General features: G+C 37.2%; 1 protein-coding gene across 1 annotated transcript in view; it reads right to left on the bottom strand.

Annotated features, from left to right (window-relative positions):
- Window positions 1-26,929, bottom strand: part of RANBP17 (RAN binding protein 17) — a 220,837-nt gene that overhangs the window by 79,758 nt on the left and 114,150 nt on the right. The window contains exons 15-17 of the mRNA XM_014550316.1: window positions 14,689-14,748; window positions 7,105-7,178; window positions 6,013-6,093 (exon numbers count right to left, since the gene is read on the bottom strand). Of these exons, the coding sequence (XP_014405802.1) occupies window positions 6,013-6,093; window positions 7,105-7,178; window positions 14,689-14,748 (215 nt within the window). The remainder of the gene's footprint in view (window positions 1-6,012; window positions 6,094-7,104; window positions 7,179-14,688; window positions 14,749-26,929) is intronic.

The raw sequence follows: 26,929 nt of genomic DNA, 5'->3' as shown, positions 1-26,929 counted from the left end.
GTGTAACCAAAATGAGGCATCTTAAGGGATACTAATAATCATGTACAAGGAAGAGGGGTTAAAGGCTTAGTCACCCAGTAAGAGGGGTAACAATATGTTCAAATGTCCTCTAATAACTTAAAACCTCACCAGAGAGAGAACTGGCCAATACCAAGTTATATTATATTCATCCTCAGATATACAGATAAGAACTAGGTTTTCAGGAACATTAAGAAAATTAAAGATGATAGGAATGAAAATGAAGGCTTGCTATTTAGTGAGCACCTACTACATGATAGGGTCAGTAATACCAGGTGCTTTATTTTTGTTAGATAGTACAAATATATTGTTATGTATTTATTATTTTATTTAATCCATATAAAATCCTAAGAGATAGATAATATTCCCTTTCTACGGATGAAGAAATTGAGCCCCCAGAGAAATTACATGACTTGTTCACGTTCTTTCAGTTAACACAATGACTAAGGATTGTAACTATTGCAGGATGGCTTTACTAAGTCTTCAGCAAGACCTAAAAAAATTTAAAAGACATCAAATTGAGTTATGATGGGTCAAATGAGGAGAACAGCATAGGTGGTGATTCAGTGAAAGACCATGAAAGGTGTCAAGGGGGAGGTAAAATGAATTTCCTTGGCCCAAGGAAAAGTATCAAGTACAAATTGTGGTTGAGTGGTGGATCAGAAATTAGTTATGGGAACTCAATAAGTCAAGTACCATTAAAGGACTCAAGTTCAAATCAATAATTTTACGTTGACCTGAGAAGCAAGTAGAAGGAATTCTGGGCTTTTGGGAAGATAAATGATCAGATTAAAACAAGACTCAAGGAAGGTAATCTTGTGAGGCAAGAATTTAAAGAACTGCGTGAAGGTCTGAATAAGCTGGCTACAGAAGAGTAGAAAGGATTCTCACACTTGATCCTAGTATAAAAGCAAACAGAGCAGATAAATTATGGGATGCCTTTTCCATGGATGATAGAGACAGAAAACAGAAAAATAAATCAACATTTCTTTTGATGAGAAATGTTAATAGACGTATGCCTGAGGGATGTATGCTGAAGCTAGTTTTATTTAACATTCTCAAAGCCATCTGGAAATGGTGGTATTCATTGAAATAAAGCAATACATTTTAATACTGTTTCACCAAAGCAGAACTACTACTGGTTATTGCTAAGTATTTCCTGTAACAGACATTCCTTCTATCCTTCACCCTTATTTTATTCTAGACTTCTGCTTCATTTCTCATCCTCTACTCTCCTGACCCTCACCTCATTCAGGATGCACCCCAGGGGTGGGAAGATCGGTGACAGGGTGAGGATGTCTGGTTTGCATATTACTTGCATGCTTAACAATTTATGTTTAGCTATGTCTAAATGACCTTGACTAAAAAGAGCTCACTCAAAGCCAAACCAAAATGTCACATACCCACATTATGTTTAATGTGTAGATTTTCAGAAATTTAGTATGTAATTTATTTGAGTCCAATTTTTTTAAAAAAGGAACTCTGTTGATAATACTGTGGGGGAAAAAAAAAAAGCCACATGCTAACCGGACAAGCTCAGGGAAGGCCTGCATGGCAGTCTTACAAACTTAAAGACCTCAAGTAACCACAAAGTATGGTCTGAAATTAAAACTTTAACTAAAAGCAGTTATGGTGGGTAGTCATGTCCTAGGCCGGCATTTTCCTTGACAAGGTCAATCTTTACCTTAACTGAGCCTATTGTCTTTTTGCATCTATGATAACATATCCTTGAAATGTCTCCATAACTTGTAATTTCTCTTTTCTGGACTCCTTGGGCACAACCTAATGTGCCTGGGCCCAGGACAGATACCACACATTCCTTCATTGTTATTGTTATCATGTTAATTGTTGACTGTTAACTATCCTGCATTCACTTAAGTATGTGTCTATCATTTTACTTTTTATCCAATCCCAGGGGTCCCCCCCCACCCCCGTTTTGCTTTCTCCCGCCTCTCTAATCTATCACCAATGGATTTCTTGTAACCCACCTACATCCCCTCCTTTGATTGCAATGTATAAAAATAGATGAAAGACCGCCATTCTCTGGAGCATTATCTCAATCCGTTGAGGTTCTGCTTCCCGGCAATTGTTGACAGTTTGGCTCAAATATACTCACAAAAATTCTTTACAGGTTTGAATGTTTTTACGTTAACAATACAATCTTCTTTGAGCTCTTAGTAGAAATATAGGAAAGGAAGTCTGGAATCAGAATCAGTTCTGTGAAGGCAGGGACTGTGTCTCATTTGTCCTTCTGCCCTGTACTGAGCAAATGCTTAATTAATATTTGCTAATTGAAAGAGGCCAGTAAGATAAAGTAAATCATTAAGATGAGTATGGAATTAAATTAAAAAATCACTATTTTATTCTTGCTCAAGATTAAATCTAAATAAGGATGTTGTTCTAGTTTATTGCACTTAAAAGACAAATGAAGCTGGAAGAGGTTTGGGGCTGAAAAATAAAATCAGGGTGACTAAGTAGTTTGGACAGGAAATAAGACTCTGTGGCTTGCAAACATGAAAACCATTGAAATAAACTAATAGATAAGTAGATCTAAGATGCACATGGGTAGGAATTATATTCACCAAATCCTGGTGTACAGGAACTTGCACACGGTCCTGCCTTTGGCTCAATGCTTTGCTATTGAGGTTTTGAAATTCTTAATAACTTAGGAACAAGGCACCCCACATGTTCATTTTGTCTGGGCCCGGTCAATTATGTAGGTGGTCTTGGAGTAATATGGATAAGTTATTAATCCTAAGAACTGTTGACGTTAAGAGTAACAACAGGGTAAAAATGAGTTTGGATACTTTCATGAATTAATGTAGAAGTCTTTTATGGGGTCTGTTTTAAAAAGCTAAAGATATTTTTGAGTTTTCTTAAAGCTCTGAGGATGATGTAATAAAGGGCAACTACCAACAGAGGGCCTAAAAGAAAATAAAAATCCATTCTCATTATTATCTATCTGAAACCCAAAATTAGACACATGTCACTGCTGTAAATTTGAGCAAATAAGCAAATTGCAATAGAAATATTGATCAAATATTTTTCAAAGAACAAACAGCTTGAAATAATGATTAATAAACAAATAGAATTTTGGATGAAATGCAACCCTTGCTTCCTTCTTTCTTGGCATTTACCATAGGTTTAGTCTGTCTCATTGCTCTGTATGACCCTCATTTCCTCCAGTTTTCCCAGCAGCTTCCTTGTTCTGTCATCTGAGCAATCTCATCCCTTCCCCAGATAGAAAGCAGAGTTCTGCCTGCAAAACACTTCACAAAGGAGAAGGACCCCTGCGCCCGGCTGCGGCAGGCTGCCCAGGGCACGCCATTTCACCTGTGCATGTCCGAAAAGCTACTGCTTGGAATCTGGAAGTCGGGAAATGTAGTCTTGGGAATTTAAAGACTATGTTAAAAAGTTACTCAGATGTATTTGCCACATGGATTTTATATGCCCCATGTAATGAATTTGATAGGAAGACAAACTTTCTATCGAAAAAGGCCTCTGGATTTTAAAATTATGATAGTTTTAAACAATCTGGAAACCTTCAAATTTGGCAAACAGAAACCTTGGGGTAAAATGCAAGACTTGCTCTCCAGTTAAAATCCAGGGACTTCACATATTGGCAGCCTCCTCACAAACATTATTATTTAGGGAGGTAGGCCGCCTTTTCCTAGCGAAGACAAAGTCCTATAGAGAATGGAAGGAGAACGAGACTTCTGTTTAGGACATCCCATTCTATTGTCTAATGATCTTCAGGCAGTTCTCAAAGTACAGTCCCTGAGCCACCAGCATCATCTGAGACTTGCTGAAAATGCAAATTCTCAGGGCTCAGTCTCACATGTCCCAAAACCTCAATCTGGAGGTGAGGTCTAGCATTTGTATTCCAATAAGAACTCTAGTGATTCTGAAGGTCACTATAGTTTGAGGCTACTTACTACCTTTGGGTAAATGAACACAGGCTTTTTTTTAGGACTTCCTAAAAATTAGGATCTTTATGTTTTCAATGCTAAATAAGTGGTCAGACACAAGGACACAAAAGTTCAGAAACTGGCTTTGAGGACCATAAACACTGAGTAAGATTCACTCTGAAGAAGATAAAAACAGAAAAAAAGTTATCTGAAAATATGCATTATAAAGTCATAAGAAACATTTAAACACTTTATTGTAACATAACATGCTTTTCATCCGTTACTAATATTTTAATATGAATATATAAACATATTTACATTAACAGGGATCAATCAGTGATGATTTTTTATCCTGTATACTGTTTCTATTTCTGAAGCATAACATCTTATTTTTAACACAAAAATAATGTATTGCTTTAAAAATCAGGACTTAAAAACAAATTATAATAAAGAAATCGATAGGAAACAACAAAACATGCATTAAGTAGCCAGCAACTGCACTGAAATAGATACACCACTCACATATTCCATTATGTAAATGAATTCAAAGATATTTCATGACTGATCAGCTAGAAGGGACATAATGATTTATAATTCAAATAACTGAGCACTGAAATCAAATTGAGCTAATATATATTTCTAAATATGCAAACCTGAAATAATTGTTAAAAAATATAAATCAATGTACCCCGGTTGAAACCATTCGTATCCGTTAGTTTAAAATGTTATAGCTTTTAAACTTTTATCTAATAAGTTTTCTGAAAATATGATTTTTTAGTAACTTTAGGAAGTGCTCAAATGCAATAAATAGCTTATAAGACAAAAGGTTATAATTGTAGGGTTAAATAATATATACAAAATATAAGGAGATAGGAGAAGGATCTTAATAGCAGACACAAATAAACTAGGCATTATGCAAATTATACTAAAAAGAATACAAATCAAATTAATTTTATATTAGATTTCAATTTCAACCTAAAAGATAGGGTAAATCGAAACAATAGATATGTGCTATAAAATAACTGGTTTCTTTCTAGATAATATGCTCTCAGAGTAATTCATTGTGAAAAGGCCAGAGTTTGCAATACTAGGAAGTACTTATAAACCACTTCATATGTTAGAAATAAAGAGTATTTCAGCATTATTATTTTTAAAAAAATACAGGTTCAGGTTTTTTTTTAATAAGAAAAAATACATATCTTAAAAAGCCAAAATGACCACTGGAATTGGGTTGTACATCACTTTCCAGTAAAAAGGAAAAACAGCCTGGACAGGTGTAATTTATCATTTTTCTGATTTAATATCAAAGAAATATATTAAAATAATAAAAAGAATCCTGAAATCCTCAAAATTTGTAGTGATAAATAGCCCTCCCTGACTTTATTGCATTATACCTACTAACAGAAATATTGCATGGTGGATTTTGCCAGACAAGGACGATTATTTTCCAATAAAAAGTTGCATATTAAATTCCAGCACAAAAGTGGGTGTCTAATACTTTGGAAATCTTTTATGGCTTGCCAAGAAACACAATTTTAAAGTTAACTAATACAAACATATTCCTGAAGTGAACCTACATTAAAGATTTCTCTCCAATGCCCCCATTTTCAGGAAGTTATCTTCATATTAAAATAATAGCTAATCTTAGTGGTTAACTAAATCAACATTTATTTTTTACACTGTTCTCTCTCATTGGTAGAAACACGACAGTATTATCAATTAACCTAATAAGAAAAGATGAGTCTGGTTTTAGATTTTAAAAATCTGCTAATGAGAGAAAATTATAAACATTTTAATGTGTACTGGGAAGTCTCATTTTAGAGTAAATAAGATGTTGAGTTGATAGGACCAATAATCAAAAGTGTTCAAAACACTTAAAATTTTCTTCTAATTCCTTTGTGCCTCTTAACTAATGAAAAGAATATTCTTTTCACCTGAACACTACTAAAGACATATTGATTCTTAGAAATTCATTTTTATAAGGTAATACTTTAGAACATTTTGACCTTATTAAAAATACCTAGCTAATGGAATGCACTTGTTAGGCTATTCATATAAATGATCAAATATATAGTAAAAAGGATATCCAACAGAAAGGTCATTTAGGAACTGAAGAGTCCTCGAAATTACAGGCTCACATCTTCCCCAGTATTTAAGGTTTGTAACACTAAATATAAACAAAAAGTTTTAAATTGTAAGTAAGGTATTTGCTTGTACAGGGAAAACATGGAAATAAACATACATTCATGTAAGTTAGAAGACCTAAATCACAAAATACCAATGGAACATTTTCCATTCTATTCTTTTTATAGCACATTCAAAATATATACAGTCAATGTACAAATGGTGCATAATTCTATACATTTAGTTTTATAAATGAAAAAGCTGCCTAAGTGTTTCACAGGAAGAACATTAAGTTTGTATCTGAAACAAACATATGTGGGGATGGATAGCAGGAGCTACAAGGAAGTCAAATAGAGGCTCACAGTTACTCCCAAGAAACAAACCATCCAACTTGTGGCTCCAAAACTCACTTCTTATGCTTATGATTGTTTATCTAGCTTTATTCTCTGGAAGCAAGATAGTATTATTTATGTGTTACACAGATAAAGTGGGATGCCGAGTGGAGGCACACCAGTTTAGGCCAAGTGTAAAAGTTTTATCTATGACTAGGAACTAGTGAATTCTGCTAGTACTGTAAGGATAATTAATTCAGTTTCCATGAATATGTCTCTGACAGCCATAGCTTCCTGTTGGAGGCAATGAAAGCCCTGTCCTTAGGTAATCAAACCTCTCTCAATGATTCTAATTTGCAAAAATCTCTTCACTCGGTCTTCGAAATTGGGTGTTTTCTTTTAAATTAAAAAAAAAAAATGCTACCCAATTGACTTGAAGAGCCAGAGTCTGTGAACTTTGTAAAACCATGTCTTGATGCTGCACACTGCAGTTGTGTGGAGACCATGACAAATAACAATGTCATCTGGATGGTGAACTTTAAATATGAGAAATTAAGTTTCAATTAAAAACTATGCTATCATCCTAAGAATTAAAACTCAATTTTTAAAGTCTTTTATTAAGAAAATTAATATTTATGAAGAGATTTAAACACAGTAAAAGGTCTATTAGATTCAAACCATCAACAACAAAAGAAAAATCAAAAACCAGAGCAGGAACTCACATTTTCGTCATGAATGTTTCTAGAACGTGATTGTCATCTGTTATTCCTAGCACTTCTGACATCCGGGCATATACCTGCATGAAAACAATTGTTAAAAACTTTATCATTAACATATATTTTCAAAAGACTATCACATTGAACAAATGGAAGATTTAACTTGTAAGTAAGGTATTTGCTTGCATCTACACTAAAGTAGGAAGTAGGTAGGAGAGCAAATGAAGAATCTAAAAAAATGTTTACAATTTTAAAATTTACCAACTTTTTCTTCCGGGAAGCATCTTACTTATTTTGAAACACATACACACCCCTCTCACATACTCATTTTACTCCCAGCACACTACATACTTTTTTCCCCAAAGAGGGAACTAGTATCCCTCCTTTCTCAAAGACAGGCGTATGCACGTGAAGGGCTAGACACTGGAGTGCCTCGGTAAAAGGCTCCAACATTCACAAAGCTTCTATCCATTCCAGATTTCAGCAAACCGCCAAATAATTCAGGACTATGTTAGGCTGTTATAAAAAATAATTTCAAAAATAAAGCGAAAGAATTTATAGAAATTCTCAAATATCCCTCGATTAAACTCCCCCAAATAACAGAGATAGGTCTTACTTTTCACACTGAAACTGAAATTCCAGGCTCAGAAGTCTCTGCAGAGTGCATCGGGGCCTGGGAATCCACTAAGCTTCCAATTAGGGATCGTTGGTTGCAGAGTTTGGGGTGCAACATTTCAGTCCCAACCCAGCCACACTGAGCTGGTAAACACATAGCCCACTTCGACTGGGACAATGCCACCGGCAGCCAATGGAATATTCCCTAATACCCTGGCAAAGCTGAGAGGTGGGTTAGTTAACACCTCCACACTCCCTGATGCTCTGGTGTGATTCCAGGCTATCCCTGCCAGACACCAGCTGTATAGGATTTCTCTTCTGCGATTTGATCCCCGTGATTGTTTTCTCACTTTCTTGACCAGCCTATTTCCTATACAGTATGGCAATCTAGCTTTCACTCTCTCCGCCTTGTTTTTTATGTGTAAACAACAGCTTGACATGCTGCCATAGGTCATGAAGGTGAGAGAGAAATCACAGGATGTCCAGAGCTGCAGGGTTATACAAGGGAGGAAGGCTGTTCATTGCACAGTCTCGTATATTTGGATTTAAGCACTATTCAAACCAGAAGCTTGTGTTCCAGGTTTTCAACCTAAGTCCTATGACCAAAAGAAGCTCCTCAGGCCCATAGAGGAAATCAGAGAGAGAGAGAGAGAAAAAGAGAAAGCAAAGAGAGGGGGAAGATGGGGCAGGTGGAGAGGGCAGGAGAAGGAAAGAGCACAGGGTGGAGGGGAGAAGCTGGGGGAGAGACAAAGAAAGGAAACTGATATCCAAATTGCTGTTGCCTCTTCTGCTAACTTCTGAGCCCTACAGAAAAGCACTTCAATGACTGTATCTCTGACTGTGCGCACGAGAGTAGGCCTTCATCTCTTACACGACTGAAGCTATCACTGTGTTGGTAAGATGTCTGGGGAACAGAGGGAGCTAGGAAGAGAGAACCTAGGGAAGTCAGTCACCACCAATCCCCAATGATCAGAAATTTTTAAGCACATGGCAGGCTCAAAGGAAGAATGGTATGTAGAAAGGGAAGTTGCCTATCTCACCATGATCTCGAACCTTTCTCATAGGTGGGAGAGAATTGGGTCCCTTGGAAAAATTGGTGTTGATATGATTACTGGCATACAAGGCCCTTCACAACTTCACCCCCAAACTACTTCTCCTCTACCGTTTCCCTTAACATGGAGCCACAATGAAATAAATGCAGCTGGGTAACAGGTTTCTCAGGCAATTTCGGATCTCCATGAGTTCAAGTGCTTCATTTTGCCTGAATCTGCCTTCTTCCCCCTCTTCCCGATTCCCATTCAAAAGTCATCTCTCCTCCCTCAGCAGTGAGCTGTCCCCTGTCATGCTACTGTTCACTGTAGTTGTTTGGGTGTCCATCCTCCCCCCCTGCTCTGTACTGTATTTTTGTAAAATCAGATTTTATATTTTTAAGACTCTATAAATGCTTGTTTATGGCAAAACTCAGGCTTAATCAAATTTTGATTTTATCCATGCCCACTGAATAATAAAATATAATAACTAAAATGTGATTTCAAACATTTTAATATTAAAATATATATTTTTTAAATTGATGGCTTTTTGTTGTGTCCCTGGCGCTCAAGAAAGGAGAGAGCTAGACAGGCGTCTGTTGTGCTCTGCTGTCAAAACAGTTCCTCAAGCATCCGATTTGACCCAATAAGATACTAGAAAAAAACGGTCAACATTGACACATGGCACTGCTTTAATCCACAATTATCCTTGTAACTTGCACCATTCCTTTTATCATCCATTAGCTTTGATTCCCATTATCCCATCTAGAACTGTGTCAACGCTTTTGTCCCTAGGGATTTCTCTCCACTACTAGGATCTGACAGTCAAGCTTGAGTACTAAACAGGATCATTACCTCTTAAATCCACTTATCTGATCTACTGAATAGTAAATTGAAAAGCTCATTAAGAGCAACAATCTGATTTGTTTTCACGTGTGACAGGGTCATTTAAAATCAATGTATGATTACTGCATTTCTTTTAAAAGACTGGCTCACATTTTCCAAGGCACCTTATCATCAGAGAACACACAGATAATATGAAAATGTCTTTAAACTTTTGGAATTTAATTATGTCATAGACACACACAATTTAGGGGTGGGAAGTAATTTGTCCAGTGAGAAAAGATCTATACAACTGTTTATTATAAAACACAAGCCAATGAAAGTTTTCACAGAAAAATTCCAACACAATATCACTTCACCAAAAACCATTTTTATGATAGCCAGAAGAAAGTTCATCATGATCCTCATTTTAAGGAAGGATATAGAAGTTGGCATTGGAATGCAGAGAGGTAAAAACTCACTTTAGTTCACAGATTTCTAATCTTTTATTTCAGAATCAAGATAATCCAATCACAGTGAAAAATAAGCAAGAATCTGAGAAATAAGAGACTAATCCATTGGTATTGTCCATGGTCTCTAAAGGACCCAATGAAGTCACGTCTTTACGTGTTTCACACAATCAGAGAGGCACACGTTACAACCTGGTTTCTGCCTGTCAGTCTGTGCCTGCTCCCCCTCGTCCTTCTTTTTAATATGCCTGCATTTCTCCATTAGACTACAAGCTCCCTGAGGGCAGAGGTGATGCTCTGTCTTTTACCTCCCATGCCTAATAACACTCATTAAATGTAAAATGGCTAAAAAGGATGTAATGTTAAAATGTAAATTTTGGCCATTTCATTAAAAAAAAATTTTTTTTTTCATTCAAAATTTTTTAACAAAAGGATAAGGTTGTTTTAGAGAACCCTTTTCTCTAAAAATAATGTACCCCAAATTCCACTCCAGGCTCACATCTTCCCCAGTATTTAAGGTTTGTAACAATTTTCGTCATGAATGTTTCTAGAACGTAATTGTCATCTGCTATTCCTAGTACTTCTGACATCCGGGCATATACCAGAGGTGACCACAGGTACACTTTTGTTATTTAAAAAGATGTGGTTTTAATGCTTAAATAATATTTCTGGAAGAAGCTCTCTGTAGATCAGTTAGAAGAGCTCTCCTCCGCTGAACACTCAGAACACCTATGATTGCCTGCCTGTTCGTGGCACTTATATTATACACTAGAATTTGATCTTGTTTTAGAATTAATTTTCCATGTGAATATGGAAACTTCATTTTCCTCCACTATTTCAAGCATGTGCTGACTGAGGGTAGAGAGAGTGTCTATTTCTCTTTACATCTCCAGAGAATTTACAACACTGTCTTGATAAAGTTAGCACCAAAGAGAAAGCATGGGCTCTGGTCCCAAAGATACCTGGATTGGCATTCTGGGTCTACCACTAGCTAGGTGTTACTTATAATCTCTGAATCTTGACCTCCTATCTGTGAAGCAGGAATAATAATACTAATACCTACTTTATGGGCTTCAGGGAGAACTAAATGAGGCCTAACACAGAGCCTGGCATTGAGTCCTCAACAAATGCTGCTCCCTTCCTACTCCATTCCATGGCCCTTCCTCATAGGAGCTGCTCAACCTGGCAGCTAATGCCTTTTCAAGAGGAGGTCCATTACATAAAAAAATAACAGAAAAATAAGAAGGAGCTTACCCTGAAGATTTTGACATGGCACAAAAAAGGTTAAAACAAACAAAACCTTAACATATGTGAAGCTTTGAAATCTTTTCATGCATATTCAGTCAACACACTCTAATCAAGGTGAGAAATGGCAATTGTTGAAGGGAGAAAGCTTCAAAATTTCATGATACAAAGCCAAATTCTTTCTACTTCTAAAGATTGCCTTAGAAGCTAGAAAAATTGCCCATTTTTACCATCCATCCATCTCTCTAGCTCTTGAAATACAGGAAGTTGTTAGAAATTACCATTAGTATAGACTTGAAAAGGCATGTTCCTAAAAAACTGTTTTAATATGTTTGTTTTCTTATTTCTATTTATTTTACTGTGAAGATTCTTTCAATTTTCAGAAAAGAACATTCGGATCTGTGTATGACACTTCAATGACCCAATACTTCTCTAACTTTTCAACTAACCAAATGACAAATGCTGCCTGTGCCTATGCAGTAGCTTATATAACCTTCTATCTGGCTTTTAAGAAGGAAGCCAGATGAGATAAGAAAACCAGACAAGAGAATAAACATACAAATAGCAATAAGAGTTTGAGTTGTGAATTTAATTTAATAAAGAATAAAAGCATGTGCTGGGATAATTTTTAATTACTTTCTCCTTCCAATCCTAATCCTTGGTCTTGAGTATCTACAGTGCTGTCTCTCACATTCAGGTTATAACTTTGAAGAAACTAATTATGTCAATCCTCAAATTCGAAGTAGATTACAGAACTGGGAAACCCAGAATATTAGTTCCTAAAGGTTGTATGGATATATAATGACAGCCACAGAAATTCAATAACAGCCCTCTATGAAATGCACTCAAAAGCACCACATGAAACAAATTAAAAAGAACAATGAATCGCTCATTCTGTGCAAATAACAAAATAAAAGAGAAAAACTGGTTCTGTAGTTTTTCATAAGAGTTGTTATAATGAATTAAGATTTTGGATAATGAATCTTCAGAAAATTACAGTAAGTTAATACCCTTAGGCCTTCTATAACTGATCTCAAAGAGCTTTTGTAAGCAGGCTCTATGCAGAATTAGCAGTACTGTGAAAATCAACAACAAAGTATTCTGCCATCAGATGATATATTTTCCTGAACCAATTTATTCTGAAAATTTCACATCCAATACAAAATCGATACCACAAAATTAAAAAAAAAACAATCGTGAATTTTAAAGTATTATTTCAATCTATTGAAATGACGTATCAAGATTTTTAACTGGTTGCAATTTGGCAAAACAAAACCTGTCACCAGAAAGGATTCAATATAATGAAAGAATTAATTTCTTAGAAAAAGAATTTGGGAACTCAGTGTAAATTCATTTATTGTGAGTAAGAAACCAGTTTCCATATTTTTGTCTTAGGCTTCAAGTGCCCTTGAGGTCAATGCAGTGCTTTTCGTAAGAGACCCAGTTCTGTAAGGGGAGGGAAGAGAAGAAGAGGGGTAGGAGGGAATAGAGTATTTAACCACTTGTATGTAAATCATCTGAACTAAAGATACTAAGCTCTTTCATTAACACTTGAAGCAGAATAAAACATGAACATCACAATTAACTTATGACACATCAAGAGAATTAATGGTACAAACACCACTGCTGCATATTAAATATACCAACTTAGTGATACTGAAGAGATCCACATCAACCTTTGGCTGACTCATTTTTCCATGTCATTTAAAATAGCATCACAAAATATAGGACCACAATTATAGGTAAAAAAATCTTTTGCCAGAATTTAATTTTAAAACCATAATATACTAGCATGTTGGAAATCAAGTGGTAAACGTTTAGGAATCTGTTTGCCTTGTTCAGAATGGCATATGATACAAGAAAAGTTGGCTATGGAAGTAGCAAATCAATATGAACGTTAAGTATTTATTTCGACTGGAATATCTGAACCCACCATCTGTGGTGGCCATCTTGCTGAGGGGACATGCACCTAACAAATCTCTTAAGAGGCATTCCCAATCTGCTTGAATAGGCTATTGTGTAAGAAAACTTGGAGCCACCCCTTTGGCCTCACATTTCCTTCGCTCCACATCCTGTGGCACAAAGCATGAACCCAGCAGGCTGGGGTGCAGGGCTGCCTGCTGCCTTGTGATAATCCCCTCTCCCAGTAGGGGCCTCCACTGATGCATGGCTAAGAACATGCTTCCTCTTTTGCTTGCACCCCAGTGGGGTTTCCATTCCTAACTTGGGCCCACATCCAGACCACTAAGGAAGGGCTCCAGATGCTGCCAGAGATATTTTTGGATTAGTGTCTAAGCAATCATTTATTAGAAAGAGGAATACAGGTAGAGTGTGAAAAGCAGCAGTACTGGGAATGTTGGAGAGATTCTTTCCCTCCCACCCCCACCCAGACCTAAGGTCTAACTACCACCTGTTCAACAGAAGCTGGCTGTTTGCCTCACTTTCCTTAGGGAGCCACTGACTAAGGATCTCCACCAGCATGAGCCTAATGTCTCCCGACAGGCCTTCGCTAGCCAAGAGGGACCCGGGTGGAGGGCACCAGTTATTGGTCACAGGATACACAGCCCATAGAAAGACTCCCGTGGCGCCACCAGCTGAAAGCCAACTAGAGAAGATGAGGGGTGCAGCACATTTGTCCTGACACAGCTTTGCTCCTGCTGGCTGCCAACTCACTCCATGTCTGAGGCCAAGCTTCTGTTAAACTAGTCTCTGTGGCTGAAGCCACGGTAAAGCCCGGGTAAATGTATTATCTTCCCAAGACCATACAAGAAGCAGCTAGCCATGGCTCTGGCACAAGCTATTCGAAGAAGCCTTGACTAATTTTGGTAGAAGGTTTTGAGACCAGGATTTGAAGGGGCATTTCAGGTATCAATTTCTAATTCTTTGCAATAACAAATGTATAAGATGGCATGATTAGATTTTGGAGCACAGAAGTTGATGCTGGATGAAGATGGTGAGAGGGTGATGGTAGAGGAAATCAGGAAATAAGAGATTTTGTTTATGCCAATCCCCCCTCTCTCTCAGAAGTGTCAGTCAGAAACATATCTGGCACACGGGATACATGTGCTAGAGATACTGTTCAATGACAGATCCTAGTCACCGTAGCCAAGTGAAACTTTCTCCTTCCGGTATGAATACTGGTTAGAACTGGCCACTTCAGAAATGTTATGATCAAGAAGAATAGGTTGCTTTCACACTACGCAAGCACACTAAACAGAGCCGACCAGTGAACATTTGGTTAAAAAACATGCACACTTCAGGGTTATATGTTGCATTTAAAAAGGAACCCACGACAGTGCACCCTACACATATCATTGTGAGCGTGTGCCTATTAGTACTGAGAATCTGGGGCTGTGGTGAGACAAGCATAAAGACTGGTGATCCACCATAGTAACCGAAACCCAACTCACCTTCACTACTTTCCAAGCCTTCTCTGGAACTCTGGACACATCACTCCTCAGGCGTACAACCTAAAAAGCACAGAGTTTAGGGACCTGCCACCTGGCGTCAGCGATAAGGGAAGAGCAGGCCTTCCCAACTTCAGATACAAGGAGAATGTGGCTTGGGATCTTTGTGGCTGTCTCTTAAAATATTCTTGGGGCTTTGATTTCATTCTGGAGGCCACGAGTAGAGGCCTGATGAAGTGCTGTTCCAAACCCATTACAGTGGGTTTGCTTCCACGGAATAATTCAAGAAACCAATTACTAAAGGATAGCCCTAAAAAAGCACCAATTATGCCCTAGCTGGTTTAGCTTAGTGGACTGAAGGGTCCCAGGTTCGATTCCGGTCAAGGGCACATACCTCGGTTGCAGGCTCAAAACCCGGCCCTGTTCAGGCGTGTTTGGGAGGCAACCAATTGATATTTGCATCGATATTTCTCTCTCTCTGTCTCTCCCCCTCCCAATCTCTCTAAAAATCAATGGAAAAATATCCTCGGGTGAGGATTAACAACAACAAAAACAAGGGAAAAAACCCCCAAAAGAGCCAATTATAAAAATACTGACATATCTACCTTAAGGAATCTGCTAGCACTAGTTTCCCATGAGGCACTCTCATTATGTAAGTGTGGCCAGTGGAGCTGATGTAAGTAGGCCAAGTCACCTTCTCATGAGTAAACATACATCTTTAATAAATGGAACTCATTTCTATAGTCATTCAGAGGGTAAGTAAATCATATTGAGCCTTTCACCACTTAATCAAATTCTTACACACACACGCTCCCCCATCCTCTAAAAGCACACCAAATTACAGTTACAGTGGGTGCTGACTTTCACCAGGTCCCATTTCCACTTCTAGCATCTTTATTTTATTTTATTTTATTCATACATGTTTCCCATTAATATTACTCTATTTTGTCTCCATGTTGCCCCTCTGAAACATGACCGATTTTCTACATCTAAAATGACTTCTGTACCTTTCTCCTAAGAGATACTCAACTCTGTACCTCTAGGAAAAACAACCTGACATGAAGAGAATAATGGCCCAGGGAATAAAAGAGGGGATGTCAATGACATCATCTGTATTTTTGCTACTTTGTTAAAGCAGTTATTTCATTTTTTCATAATAGTCTCAAATTTTACTCAAAGATCTTGTTCCTCAGTCCTTTGTATCTTTCAATTTATCTCTCACACTAGCCTAGTTAATGACAACTTTAACTTACTCAAATGCAGTGAGTCAGAGTTCCCCTTCCGATGGCCCATTAACACCCTCAAACACTAATGTCTGGTTTCTCTGAGCGGCAAAATCAGTGCAGTAGTGCTGCCTCCAGCCTAGTCTTCCTAGTGAACCCTTCTGTGTTGAAAATGAGCTACAACATATGCAAAAGACCAACTGGTAGACACAGTGGCCAAGGAAGCATATTCCTCTCTCAGTAAGAAGACAGAAATGAGCAAGTTAATTGAGTATGTGTTTTAGATAACTAGCAGGAAACACAGAATGTGCAGTGCAATGCACACAAGTTTTGGAGTGAGACTCTGCTACTTGCTAGCCTAGCACAATGCTTGGCTAAACAGGCACTGAATAAAGAATTTTATTTAATGAATTAACTATGATCTTGGTTAAAATTAATTAGCTTCTCAGAGCCAACCTCCCGCAGTCCCTCCCCCAGCTGGCTGGCCCCGTTTGGGGCAGACCAGCAGGACACCACCCTTGCACAAATTCGTGCACTGGGCCTCTAGTATAAAATAAAGATGAGAGTAGGACCTATTTTACAGAATCTCTGAGAAGATTAAAGCGGTTAATTTATGCAAAGCACTTAGGAGAGGCCTGGCACATAGTGTTAGCTATTATTATTATTGTTATCATGTGCTGTATTATGTACAGCACTGCCAGCACAGTGTCAGAAACACTTGGAAAGTTTTTTGTACACAGTAAGCACCAAATAACATTAGCTATTAGCTATCAGAATAGGTGGTCAGTAAATGGCTGCTATTATTAAGTAATATATAATCAAACATTAGTCTGACATTAAGATTATGAGGCACACCCAAAATGACAGCCTCTTTTCTTTGTATTTTATCTGAACTAGATGCAAGAAAACAGACATATGTTCTAAGTTGGTATGTGAGTAGTTTTAGTAATGTTAAGGAAGAGTGATTAGAAGGGAAAGAGCCCTTATGGAAGATAGCCTAACTCCCAATCTTGCATTTTCTATCTATAACTTCTATCTTATGGAAGGAGGAGCAAGAAAAGTGATGGAAAGGAGGCAGGAGAAAAACAGAATGTTCGTGGTAGCAGGTGATTCTTATCTTTAGGGCTCATCTGTATCACCTAAGTTCCAAATTTTAAAGCTCTCACCCTCCTTTTTGGAGTCCACAAATTCCTATTTCCTGTCTCCAGGGTAAGTCCTCAGCTCATTGGGTAAGTAGGTGACTTATATCCCTGTTTCCAATAAATTATCAGTCTTCCCAATTCAGATCAATGAGTCCATCCAATCCTCCAAGTTTTCTTTGCCAAATTAATGCATACAGACAAGGGGTTTCAGAATACCATCATTAGTTTTAAATTATCAAGAGTTTTGGCAAAGGGTCAAATCTATGGTGTTGGATGGAAACTAGACTTTTGGTGATAAGCAAGCTATAGGTTACGCAGATATGGAATTATGTTGTACACCTGAAACATGTTATTAACCAATGTTACTTCAATTAAAAAAGTTTTTGTGTGATAGGCTTAGAAAGGACAGAGGTGGAATGCCTTTTAGATGTAAATATAATACTGACTGATCTCTGACACCAGACTAGGCGTTGAGTTGCTTCTTCTGTAGCAGATGGATTACATCGAATACCTAGGGTCTAGCTCAGCTCTCTGGTGACTGATGGCTAGCCAGGACTAGAGGCCCAATCTCTGGTTGCAGAGGAAAGTTTTTTCCTTGGGCAGTAAAACAGCAAATCCTGGGATGAAGCTTGTGATGCTGGCCGTATTAATCATTACACTTACTGGTAAAACTGATCATACCTGGACTCATGCCTCAATACGTACATAGGCAATGGGATACAGTGGAAAGCAAACTCAGGTTTAGAGTAAGATGATTGGTCAAAACCCAAGGTCTGTCTCTGAACAAGTTTATAACCTTCCTGAAATATTTTTCATATTGTGTAAAATGAAGATAATCATACTTACTAAATAGAATAATGCTGAGAGGACTAAATGAGAAATGTAATGAATAACTTCACAAAATGGTGAAACACAATATAGATTAAATTAAGGTTGAGGACACAACATTCTCAAATGATATTTCCTGGGCATTTCTCATCCTCCATTACCTGAACATAGAGACTTCGTAAGTTACAGCATGGACAATATTTTCCTACCCAGTGCCTTGAACTTGAGGAACTTCGGGAATGTTCAGGTCCTAGAGCACTGTGCAAGGCTTCGGCACCTGCTGGGAGTGTGCTATTAGAGCCCTTGCCATCTATGTGCAAATGACCAGGAAAAAAAGGACAGAAGAACTGGGACCATCAAGCATGAACATTTCTAATGAGTGAGGAAAGTGGACTGAGAGGAAGCATGGAAGAAAGTGGTCATGCAGACAAGAAAGCACAATAAGCGACCAAAGGCTCACCTGAAACTAATATGATATTGAATGTCAACTGTAATTGAAAAATTAAAAAAAACTTTTTTAAGTCAAAAAAAGAAGAAAAGAAATAAGTGATCAAAGGCTAAGAAGAAAGGGTTGAGACAAAAGCTGAGGATTGCAATTCTCAGCAAATGCGAGGCCATCCGTGTCCTAGGGTGCTTTGCCCTCTTCAGGACTGTCTGTCATTTTACAGTTTTCTTCATCAAAAGGTGGGAGAGACTGTCCACGGAAATGCATTTCCAGTTTTGGAATGGGAATAATCAGAAAATGTAATTCACATTGGAGAAAGTTGTTTCAAAGCCAACTTCTCTTAAACACATCTATTCAGTAAATCAAGGATACTGGCACTGGGAGCCACGCAGGCCTCGGGGAAAAAAAATCCCAGTAACTTTGCCAAATGTGCTTTTATATTTCAAGATTCCTTCAACAGAAACACTCTGGGAGATAAAAATTAGAAACACACTGAACTTAACTAATTCAAAATGTTGAAAAATATTTTGCATTTGTGTTTTATAACCAAGTGCTTTTCCCACATTTGTCCCAAGGCAGCAGCTGAAGCGTTAGATTCACCAATGCTAATACCAGCAATTGGAACATGCTCTTTGGCAAGGCAGAAATAAGATAATTGTTCAACATAGGCTGGCTTTTCAGAAATACTGGAAGCATTGCCTGTAATTATAGACATCTGTCACTGCTAGCCACTCAGTACTAACCCTGACATCAATATATACAACCATAGCACTAAACTGCCTGCAGGCACAGCAATGGAGACCAGATACGCTAGGCAGGCAATCATCTGCTTCATCCGAACTATCTGTCAAAGGTTCCCAACCACAAATAGCTCTTACATTTTGTATCCTTAGGATAATATGTTGATTTATTTTAGATTCTCTAATATTTACAGTCTAGGCCATCTACTAAAATAAAGAAACAAAACTTATGGCTAATGGAGGCAGTTACTGTTCACAGTCATCATAAAAGGTCATAGCTCAACCCTCAAATGTTAAAAATTGATGGCAGCTTTAACCATGCACTATCGTACAGATGTTTCCTTTTGTAGAGGCAATTATTTTCAATAGCAATTCAAAATGGTAAATACAATCTTTCATCAGCAAGTATGTTGCCACATTGATCTAATAGAAATGCTCATATTTTAAAGCCTTTTTTGAAAAGTAAAGATAAGTTTCAATGTTGAGTACTGAAGACCCCAGATTGTCAGTTTGAGTTTAGCTGTACATATGGTAACGTATCTGGCAACCTTTTTTACATATACAGACGATGTGATGTCTAAAAACTAGGGAATAATATTAAAGCATAAAATAGTTGGTTAATGAATGAGTCAATTGACATCATGTTGCTGGGTGTAAAGCTTACTGAATTATGTGCATGTACATTCCGAATTTGAAAAGCTCAAAGATACACTGTAGCTTTAAAAGTCACTCTTTTTATTTCTTTGAAGCAGGCAGAGAAGCAGAAAATTATTAGACATTTAGACTAATTAGGAATAAACACTCACAATTATCATAATGTGTTACTAAAAACCCAGATATTTCTTGGTCTGATCACAACAGCCTATGCTGAAGAAAAACTATTAATTACTGACAGACAGTTAGCTTACAAGTGAGCTGCATCTTAAAAACCTCTTTTAAAATACAATTGCTAAATGCCTTACAGTGCTGTAATGTGAGACAGGTTCAAATCTTATTACTTCCCTGAAATTAAAACCTAAGTTTTAATACTGTTCAAGTCGAACAATGATTCCACACTTTATTGCTTTTGAAATCCCTTGATGATCATAGGAAAAAATGCCCCCGAGAAAAAAAGACTGTTTTCGATAAACAGAAAATACAGTTTGCACTCTTAGCCTCTTTGTCATCACAAAAAAAGGATTTAATGCCAATTCTTTAAAAAAAGACTTTTTCCCCACAAAATGTGCACCTTGTGTGCCATTTGTAAAATCAGTTCACTTTCTTTTATTTATTACTGCAGCGCGGCAAGGCAATAAAGAAGCTACCGATACCTAATAAATTACATGCCTTTTAAAACAATTCTCTTGCTACAAAAACATGTAACTACAAAGGTTTACATTTACATGGTACATCACATGAAATGTCTATATTTGTGTCCTATTAACCATTTTGGTAAATTGTGGACTTTTACCAAATAGCTGATAGAAAAAAAAATTTATAAATGTCAATGTGATATAAAATAAAACCCATTCCAATAAACTCTTATGCTGTTTATACTTTCTAATAATCCTCCAAAATTTATTTTAAAACATGGTTTGATGAATTATTTTATGCATCAAAAAGGTATTAAAAGATAGTCTAGTTAAGGTTAATTTAAACTTTACTCAGTGAACACTAAGACCTAAGAAAGTACCTTTCCCCCCTAATTTATGATGCTAGTATTATGCAGTCTTTCAAAAATCACAGCTCCTAGCAATTACTTAGAACAGATTATAAAAGCAAGATCACCGGATATAAGGCAAAAGTAGCCCAAATTTGTTCCTTAATATATTTTGTATTTTAAAAAGATACAGAAACTTGCTTATTTATTTTAAAATATTCATATCAAACATGTCTTGCTTAGTTATAATTTTTCTTTTAAAATATATTTTCACATATCCTCAAGAACTGCCTAAAAACCCTATTGTTTGAAAGTAAGCTGTTTATTTTGTCTTTCTGGTTTATCTATGTACAAATGAAGTTTGAAATATCTGTACTTCAATTCCAGAATTAAATCATTAAATTATTCAGGGTATTTTCTTAATGCTCTCATCCTCTAATCCAGTGACTTTGCATCGTTGTGCCACAAGAATTTTTAAAACATGCAATATCTGACTATTTACTCAGGGGCACTGACCTCTTTTCCCTTAGATTGTCCAATAAAAAAATGACAATAGCCAACGCAACAATAGCTGTCCAGTGTGAATGAATCAAAATTATACCTATTTTTTTTCCAAATCAGCAAGAAATGTATTTTTTGGTGTGCTGCAGAATTTTAGTACTTAGTTTGTGTGCCATGAGATGAAAAAGGTTGAAAATTGCTACTCTAATCTCATGATGAGCATGTAGTTATGAGGTAGTGTATTGTCTTTTATTATTAATTTCCTCCATTTCCTGTAACAGCTATCATAGCTGTGGCTTTTTTTGTTTCATACCTACAAAATTTCAACTTTGTTCAATTATGCATGATGAGCAATAATTCAATTTTCAAAGCACAACTTTGTTCCATTTCATCTTTACTTTCAGATGACAACCCGCTATAGTGATGCATACAAATGCTACATTCTATAGCTCTCCATTTCTCTAGTCAGACCTACTTTTCCTCGCTTTCTGTTGATATCAGCTTGGTTATGAGGATTCACAATTAGGAATTTGTGGGAGGTATCTTTTTTGAAGAGTTCAATGAAATAATTTTATTTCATCTTCACAGATTTTTTTAGAGGGGAATCATTACCACCATAATCATGTTCTGTAAACTATATTTCTGTATATGTAGAGAACCCCAGTATATATCACAATTTATCTTTTGCTTCTTTTATTTATTTATTTTTAATTAAGGGTAAAATATGTTGAGGAAAGTTTACTGGAAGTTCTAGAGCTTGGACAGGTAGGCTTTTGGGGACAAAGTAGATTTAGAAAACAAAAGCATCCCTAGCCAGTTTGGCTCAGTGGATAGAGCATCGGCCTGCAGACCAAAGGGTCCCAGGTTCGATTCTGGTCAAGGGCATGTACCTCGGTTGTAGGCTCCTCCCTGGCCTGGGCACTGGGAAGGGCTCTTGCAGGAGGCAACCAATCAATGTGTTTCTCTCACATCGATGTTTCTCTTTGTCTTTCCCTCTCTCTTCCTTTTGCTTCTTTTAAATAGTAAATCCTTTTGAAATCATGACCTTTCCCCATACTGCAGCTGATCTGAAATGATAAAATTCTTAATTAGCAATCAAGAAAAATAGCTGACAAAATATCTACTTCCTCTATGGCCCCTGCTCTCCCTCCTATATCTCATAGACAAAATTTTACTTTAAATCTTTAATTACTTAGAGTATCTTCCCTCTGGCTGGGAGAAGGCTCACAATCATTGTCTAGTCTCTCTTGGATTACTAAAAATGTGCATCAAAGCAGGCAGGTCTGGATATACATTAACCTCATTTTCTTTAGATGAGGAAAATAAGAAAATGGTTAGGAGACTGCTCAAGAATACACAGTAAAATGGCTTCTTCTCCAACTTCCTATTCAAAGTTCTCACCATATGACAATATTGTTTCCCAGCTATTAGAAAAAATATATATATTCAGACATTTATTCTACTAAATCCAAATTAAACTTTTTAGTGGGTGCTATTTTATTCAATGCATGGAAAATAATCTTGACTTTTATCTGGCACCTTTCTGACAGTGGAAGTAATGGGTAGACAGATCTTGGTGCTAATAGAGAGGGGCAAGGAATTCATTTGTTTTACTAATTACCTTCTTAGACGCAATGGAGCGTTCATTTTATTATAAACCTCCTTAACTTGGTAAACATCTAAAGTGCACTGATATTTAGTTTTCTTGGTCTTGTTTTGCAATCTTGATGGGAAAGTGGAAAATATGCAGCTGGACTCTCCTGGCCTCTTTTGGCACCAACCTGCAACGAACCCTTAGGTTTATTTTATTCCCGTTTATGTGATGCGCAGAACTGAATGACACTAGAAGAAACCCCAGCATCCCCTGGGACTCCTTCCCAAGATTACATCAGGTATCTTCTTATACATTCCCACTGTTCTTCTGCATATCCATCATGGCCTCAGCATATTGAACAATGATTACCTGTCAGCTCTGTCTGTGTTCTGCACCAGTCTGTGATGGCAAGACTCTCTCTAGTCAATATCGTGTGTCCCATTGTTTAGAACATAGTAGGCAATTACACGTCTTTGTAATTCAAATGTGTGTTTCTTCCCCAAAACCATCAGTAATTCTCCAATTCTCAGTGGACACTGATCAGGTGTTCCACAAATTTAACTAGATTCGGACACTATCTATGTAGAGATAGTGTCAGATTCCATAGGTAAAGGGCTCAGTCCTACAAAACTGTTCCTAATTAAGACCTGAGAGTCCAGGTTATCACCTATAGATCAAAGGTTCCAATGACTTCCTTCTTGGGTTTAATTTGCTAGGGTGGCTCATAGAACTCAGAGAAACACTGTTCTTATTAGATTACTGGTCTATTATGAAAAGATGTAACGCAGGAACAGTCAGATAGACAAGATGCTTAGGGCAAGGTTTGTGGGAATGGGTGCAGTTTCCACGCCCTCTGAGTGAGCCGCTCTCCCCAAATCTCCATGTGTTTACCAACCCAGAAGCTGTCAAAACCTTGTCCTTTTATCTTTTTATGGACCCTTCATGATATAGGCACAACTGATTAACTCACTGGCCATGGTAGTGACTGAACTCAATCTCCAGCCCCTCTCCCCTCCCCAGAACTCAGAGGGTGGGACTGAAGGTTCCAACCCTCTAACCCAGCGGTTCTCAACCTGTGGGTCGCGACCCCTTTGGGGGTCGAACGACCCTTTCACAGGGGTCGCCTAAGACCATTGGAAAACACATATATAATTACATATTGTTTTTGTGATTAATCACTATGCTTTAATTATGTTCAATTTGTAACAATGAAATACATCCTGCCTATCAGATATTTACATGACGATTCATAACAGTAGCAACATTACAGTTATGAAGTAGCAACGAAAATAATTTTATGGTTGGGGGTCACCACAACATGAGGAACTGTATTAAAGGGTCGTGGCATTAGGAAGGTTGAGAACCACTGCTCTAACCAAATGGTTGGTTCCTCTGGCAACCAGCCCCCATCCTTAGGTGCTTCCAAAAGTCACCTCATTAACAAAAACTCAGGTGCAGTTGAAAGGGGTTTGTTAAGACTATGAAGACACCTTTATTGGTGGCTAATCACTTAGGAAATTCTAAGGGTTTTAGGAGCTCTATGCTAGAAAGGGGAGTGAAGATCAAACATAATATTTCTTTTTTTAAAATATATTAAGTCACCTCATTAACAAAAACTCAGGTGCAGTTGAAAGGGGTTTGTTAAGACTATGAAGACACCTTTATTGGTGGCTAATCACTTAGGAAATTCTAAGGGTTTTAGGAGCTCTATGCTAGAAAGGGGAGTGAAGATCAAACATAATATTTCTTTTTTTAAAAATATATTTTATTGATTTTTTACAGATAGGAATGGAGAGGGATAGAGAGTTAGAAACATCGATGAGAGAGTAACATCGATCAGCTGCCTCCTGCACACTCCCTACTGGGGATGTGCCTGCAACCAAGGTACATGCCCTTAACCGGAATCGAACCTGGGACCCTTGAGTCCGCAGGCTGACGCTCTATCCACTGAGCCAAACCGGTTAGGCAATATTTCTTATTATAAATTGCAATGTCATAGTATTTACAAGTGCTTGAATAATGAAAGAATAAAAGTGTGGCCCTGATCTACCCCACATAACATTGTTACAGCTACTAGAGCGATCCTTTTCTAATTTACCATTCTGAAAAAGTGAACACTGCTGGTTCCAAACCACTGTTTCTCAATAAATCACTGCTCTAATTAACAACATATACTGCAGAAAAATGACTAGGATGAGAATAACATTTCTCTGCTTCTGTTACCATGAATTCTGACCACCTTACCTTACTTAATGCATATTCAGTCAATCAGTAAGGAAACAGTTGATGATCTAGGACTTCCCTAGTTGTATGACAGATATAAGATACGTATTTGTCCTCAAAATTTTGAAGACATTGCCTCTGTCCTCAAAATTCTCAAACTTAAAAAAAAAACACAAAAAAGAACAGAGCGAAAAACCCTTAAGGAGCAAGACTGAGAATTGCAGCTCATCATTTAATGGATTTAGACTTAGACTTAAATGTCAAATCATGTGCATGCCACTTTCTACCCTTGTATTCTTAGTCAATTTACTTTATCAGTAGAGCTAGGATTAAGAACACCATCATTAAGATTATTTTGAGGCTTACAAGATATAATGCATGTAAAAGCCTATTGTCACAGTGCCTGGCATATAATAAAGAATAAATGAGTGCTAGCATTGTCATTATCATTATTATTTAACTAAGTTTTAATGAATATGATCCAAGTATTAATAACTGTAAGAGTGAATACTTGAATAGAACATTGATTGAACGATGGGAATCGTGTGGGCTGGAGGAAGAGGGGAGAATAAAGAGAGAACAACAATATAATAAAGATGCTGAGGGTCAGCCTGACAGAGGGGAGCTGTGGGAACTGAGATCGGCTAGGAGGGGGAACTAGATTATGGAGGATCTTAGAAGCTGAGGAGTGCTGGCTTGATGTAGGCAACAGAGAGGTTTGAGTGAGAGAGCCCTATGATGAAAGTGGTGTTTAAATTTATCCAACTACAGTGTGTATGATGGACCACAGACAGAGAAGTCAAGCTTGTATCCTTCTTGGACCCTTTGTTGTCTCTGATACCATGTGATTCCTCTCCTGATATTCTGACCTTCATGGACACACGGTTCTGGTTTCTCATTTTTTCTAATCCTTTATTTTCAGTTAGAAATTTCTATTCTCCACATCCTTGAACTAAGAGTGCCCTCCATCCTCATATTTCTACTTCCTTGGGTAAAGCTCATCTGCTTATAAGATTTCAATTAAATATGTACCAAAATAACTCTAAATACATAGTTCCAAAAATAAGTACTGAATGTGGAAAAGAAACCCCTCAGCCTCAGTTGTATTCCTGAAGAAAAGTAGCTAGGGTTGGGAATTGAAAAGGAATGTTAAGGTGGCAAAATTGTGATCATTTTGGCTCTATTTTGTTGAACAGAAAAAGGCGTGAAGTAGGCCAGCAACCTGGAGGAGATTACTACTACCTAAGTTAATAATTGAAGAACACAACATATCAGCTCAAGGGCTCATTCGGTTCATTATTGTCTCTGATTTCTACTCCCATGACCTCCTTTCCAATCATGACCATTAACCTCAAAGGTGAGAGATTTAACCTAGATATTTATTTCTTTCCTTAATAATTGGTTGAGAATCTTTCAGTCATGGACTTGTCAAATCTATTTGTATTTTCAGTTTGTGACACTACTTTTAAAAAAAAGTTCCATAAATTTTATTATCTACCATAGAAAATAGAATTTCCTCTTATTTTCCCTGAACTTACTGTAGGACTAAGGGGACTCTTGAATTCCACTATTTGAGAAATTTTCAAGTCCTACCAATAGCCCAATTAAAAAAAAATCTGATCGTCCCTCTTAAGTGTTTAACTTTCTAGGCTGAAGAGGCCTAATACGTTCATAATATTTATTTTCATAGTGTAGTATATGCGAGCTGCGCTCTAAAAAAGTTAACTATATAGTTACATCTATTAAGACTGTGCTTTTAAATCACTTGAACTATTGCATCTTTGGGGTCTGCTTTGCACAGACCACAATTTTGGGTAGTGACAAAGATTAAAAAAAAAAAAAAAAGGACCACCACAGCCGTTCAATTCTGACTATAATCTTAAACGGCTACTGGAGGCCTTATGTTGAC

Source organism: Myotis brandtii, unplaced genomic scaffold (genome assembly GCF_000412655.1).
Source record: "Myotis brandtii unplaced genomic scaffold, ASM41265v1 scaffold6, whole genome shotgun sequence".
NCBI classification, from domain to species: domain Eukaryota; kingdom Metazoa; phylum Chordata; class Mammalia; order Chiroptera; family Vespertilionidae; genus Myotis; species Myotis brandtii.
Note: the sequence above shows the minus strand (reverse complement) of the source record. Positions and strands in the feature narration are given on the sequence as shown.